The sequence below is a fragment of the Aptenodytes forsteri genome, unplaced genomic scaffold (genome assembly GCF_000699145.1).
Source record: "Aptenodytes forsteri isolate BGI_AS27 unplaced genomic scaffold, ASM69914v1 Scaffold67, whole genome shotgun sequence".
NCBI lineage: Eukaryota > Metazoa > Chordata > Aves > Sphenisciformes > Spheniscidae > Aptenodytes > Aptenodytes forsteri.
In genome coordinates, this window is record NW_008795373.1 from 172,940 (window position 1) to 176,425 (window position 3,486).

General features: G+C 51.7%; 1 protein-coding gene across 1 annotated transcript; it reads left to right on the top strand.

Annotated features, from left to right (window-relative positions):
• The first annotated feature begins 15 nt into the window (after positions 1-15).
• Positions 16-2,244, top strand: RHOB (ras homolog family member B). Its single transcript, XM_009280503.1, has one exon. The coding sequence runs from the start codon at positions 141-143 to the stop codon at positions 729-731; it is 591 nt and encodes a 196-aa protein (XP_009278778.1). The 5' UTR covers positions 16-140; the 3' UTR covers positions 732-2,244.
• The last annotated feature ends 1,242 nt before the right edge of the window (positions 2,245-3,486 follow it).

The following is a 3,486-nucleotide window of genomic DNA, read 5'->3' on the forward strand; positions in this document are numbered from 1 at the left end:
GGCGCGCCCGCCTGCCTGCGCGGGCCCGGCTCGCCACGGTGCCCTGTGAGAAGCGAGAGGAAGGGGGAGGCGGCGGCCGCGGGGAGGAGGGCGCTGCCATCGTCCTGCTGCACGGCAAGGCCAGCTTGGCGAGCCTGGCCATGGCCGCCATCCGCAAGAAGCTGGTGGTGGTGGGGGACGGTGCCTGTGGCAAGACCTGCCTCCTCATTGTCTTCAGCAAGGACGAGTTCCCTGAGGTCTACGTGCCCACTGTCTTTGAGAACTACGTGGCCGACATCGAGGTGGATGGCAAGCAGGTGGAGCTGGCCCTGTGGGACACGGCTGGCCAGGAGGACTATGATCGCCTGCGACCCCTTTCCTACCCGGACACCGATGTGATCCTCATGTGCTTCTCTGTGGACAGCCCGGACTCGCTGGAGAACATCCCGGAGAAGTGGGTGCCCGAAGTCAAGCACTTCTGCCCCAACGTCCCCATCATCCTGGTGGCCAACAAGAAAGACCTGCGCAACGATGAGCATGTGCGCAACGAGCTGGCCCGCATGAAGCAGGAGCCAGTGCGCACCGAGGATGGCCGCGCCATGGCCATTCGCATCCAGGCCTATGACTACCTGGAGTGCTCGGCCAAGACCAAGGAGGGTGTCCGGGAAGTCTTTGAGACCGCTACCCGGGCAGCCTTGCAGAAGCGCTATGGCACCCAGAATGGCTGCATCAACTGCTGCAAAGTCCTATAGGGTGTGGCTGGAGCGTGGCGCTGGGCACAGCGCCTGGGTCACCTGTTGGCAGGCGGAGAGGAGCTGGGTTATGCACACACATGGCATCTGCTTGTCCCCTCCGCTGGGGGCTGGTGATGAATCGGGGTGGGGGCTAAGGGAGAGAGCACGCTCCCTTAGCCTTGGCCGAAAAGGGTTGTGCTGGCTCAGCTGTGGGGACAGAGGGAGGGGGGGGATTGCATGCCCTGAGTCTTGGGAATCAAGTGGGGAGAAGGCTTCTCCCACCACCGGCCCCTGTGAGTTAATTGCAGACTCTCAACAACAAAAAGCTGCTGAGACTGGACTAAGCAAATGTCGTACCTGGCTCTTCCCCTTTGCCCACCACCTGCTGCTCCCAGCTCCCAGACAGCCTCCTCTCTTTTGCAAGAGGAGAGCGGTGGAGGTGAGATGCTCGAAGGGACTTCTGCCTCCTGCCTGCATGTGCCTCCCCCCCAGGCAGGCTGGGGAAGGGGGCTGCATCTCCAGGGTTGCCTGCAGCATCCTCGCCTCTCCCACAGATGTTTTGGCCTGGGCCTGACCTGCTGTGGAAGCTAGTGCCCTGGAGACTAAGACTGGGAGGGGAGGGTCATCCCAAGCGAAGCCTGTATATATCTTACCTTTTCTGTCTTGTGCAAACTGGGGTAGTGCAGGGGGTGCTTATTTAAAGTGAGGTGGGGAGGGGGTGCCCACCTGGGACTTGTGTTGTGCAAAGGAACTTGCCCTGAGTGACTGATGCCTGCTGATAATGCGAGCCTTGAACTGATTCCAGCTGCAGAAGCCACCAGGCTAGAAAGTAAAGCTGAACTGCTCTGTCCTCCTTGCTGGACATCCTCCTCCTGATGGACGAGGCAGGATGAGCAGGGGGGAGGGGGATGATATTGCCATATTATGATCTTGGTGCCTGCTCCTTCCTTTAATGTTGTCTTCTGCAAATACGTCGATTTGGGTTTATTTAAAAGTTTATCTTCAAAAGAAATTACTTTGCACAACTTGGTGGATTTTTGTTTTTTAAATTAAACACTCAATGCACTTGTCATCTGCATACAACACTGTAGCATTGGAAATATTCTTACTCAGTAACCTCATCTGGGTCTTGTTTTAAATTGTGATTTCAATGCAAGATGAAATAAAACCACTGTATCTTTTTGCCTTGGAAAACAATGGGTGAAAGCACTGTTCCTTATGCAGTGAGTACATCAAACATTAATACTAAAAGGCAATTTAAAGAATCTAGGTTTATTTAAAACTTTATTTTCACAGGGTAGCCAACCCAGGTGAAAATAATCTTGTGTTTCTCTGGTTCAGAGAACAAATGTATCCATTTAAGTTTGTTTACTTTTCTCCCTCTTCCCTCAACAGTGGTACTGAGACTGTTTCTGTTTTTGTTTTTAATAAACTGACATGGCAAAAACTGAGATGTATATGATGTTTACATAAAATTATGAACTGTGTATGCAGTTTTTTATGTAAAATATTAAAAGATTCTATGCTGACACTTGTGAGAGCAGTGTTGTGATTTACAGAGACTGTCCTCAGCTTGCAACAATACACCTGGACGGTGCTGAACTCGACCAGAGTTTGCCTACTGCCTGCATGCGGTCCTATTTGTATTTTCTCCACTGGCCGAATAACCTGTCTGGCAGCTTTCAGAGGAGTAGTGGTTATATTTTCCATTGGGGGAGCTGCTTCCTTAATTTTTCTGTACAGATGGCATGTGGAAGTGTACTCAAAATTCAAGGTGGTGACTAATCCATCCTTGTTGCTGCTAAGCCCAAGAAGCCTCCGTGCCTTGTGCATGGTGAGCTTGGGCTCAGGCTCCTGGCGCTCCTTTACCCACGGCCCTTGCTGCCTGTCGGTGGCTGGGGCGAGGTTTGGGCTTGTGTAGCAACAAAACAGGCAGAGAACTGGAAAGTAGCAGAGGCAATAGGGCTTATTTTTCAAGCAAAATATTTAGATAAAAGCAGTTTTTATTAGTGACCTCCCGTTTGCTTGGAGCGTATACCCCTGTTCACTGCAGCAGGACATGTGGACAGGCTTGGCTTGCTGTTGAATCAGGAGGCTATGTTTGCGCTGCAGAAGTCTCTTAAGCTGCCTTGCTAGATTTCCTAATTGCTGGCCTCATTAATTCCTATAGCAATGTAAAAAGTCTAGGCCACTCTATGTCAGGGATCCCCAGTGGGGGCATCATGCCTGGCTCTTCCCTCACTGTCTCCGTGCTCTGAGGCGTGCTCCCTGCTGTAGCTTGGGTGCCCGGGCAGGTGCAGGCAGGAGCATGAGGCCCTGTGGGTGCTGCCTGCAGCAGCGGCTCCTGGCAGAAGAGCGGCCTGGTGCGAAATACATTGCATGGTTTTCGCTGAACAACAAGGTCTATGCCCACAGTGTCTCCCTTTTTTTCCCCCTTTTTTGTCCTGAAAAACTCCCTTAGGTACCTATAAGGGAAATCTCAGGACAGTTTTATATTTTTGTAAATCCTCTTGACTACTTTTGCAGAGGTGTGAGAAAGGAGTCGAGCCTTTTGTTTTTCTAGCCTATGAATATCTGCTAGGGTGCACTGGATTGTTCAGAGATGTTAGCAAATACCAAGGCAAGCAAAACACATTTAGTGGCTTTTGCCTATTCGTTCACAGGGGGCTCTGCCAGCTGCCGACTGAAAGCAATGGGGCTTTTTTGACAGACTAACGTAGAAATAGTGGGCTCCTTGTTCGACAGCTGGAAAGTCAATCAGAAATAGTGTGGA

What these genes read in the sequence shown, in the direction of transcription:
- RHOB (XM_009280503.1), top strand. Translation starts at nt 141, where the DNA reads ATGGCCGCCATCCGCAAGAAGCTGGTGGTGGTGGGGGACGGTGCCTGT.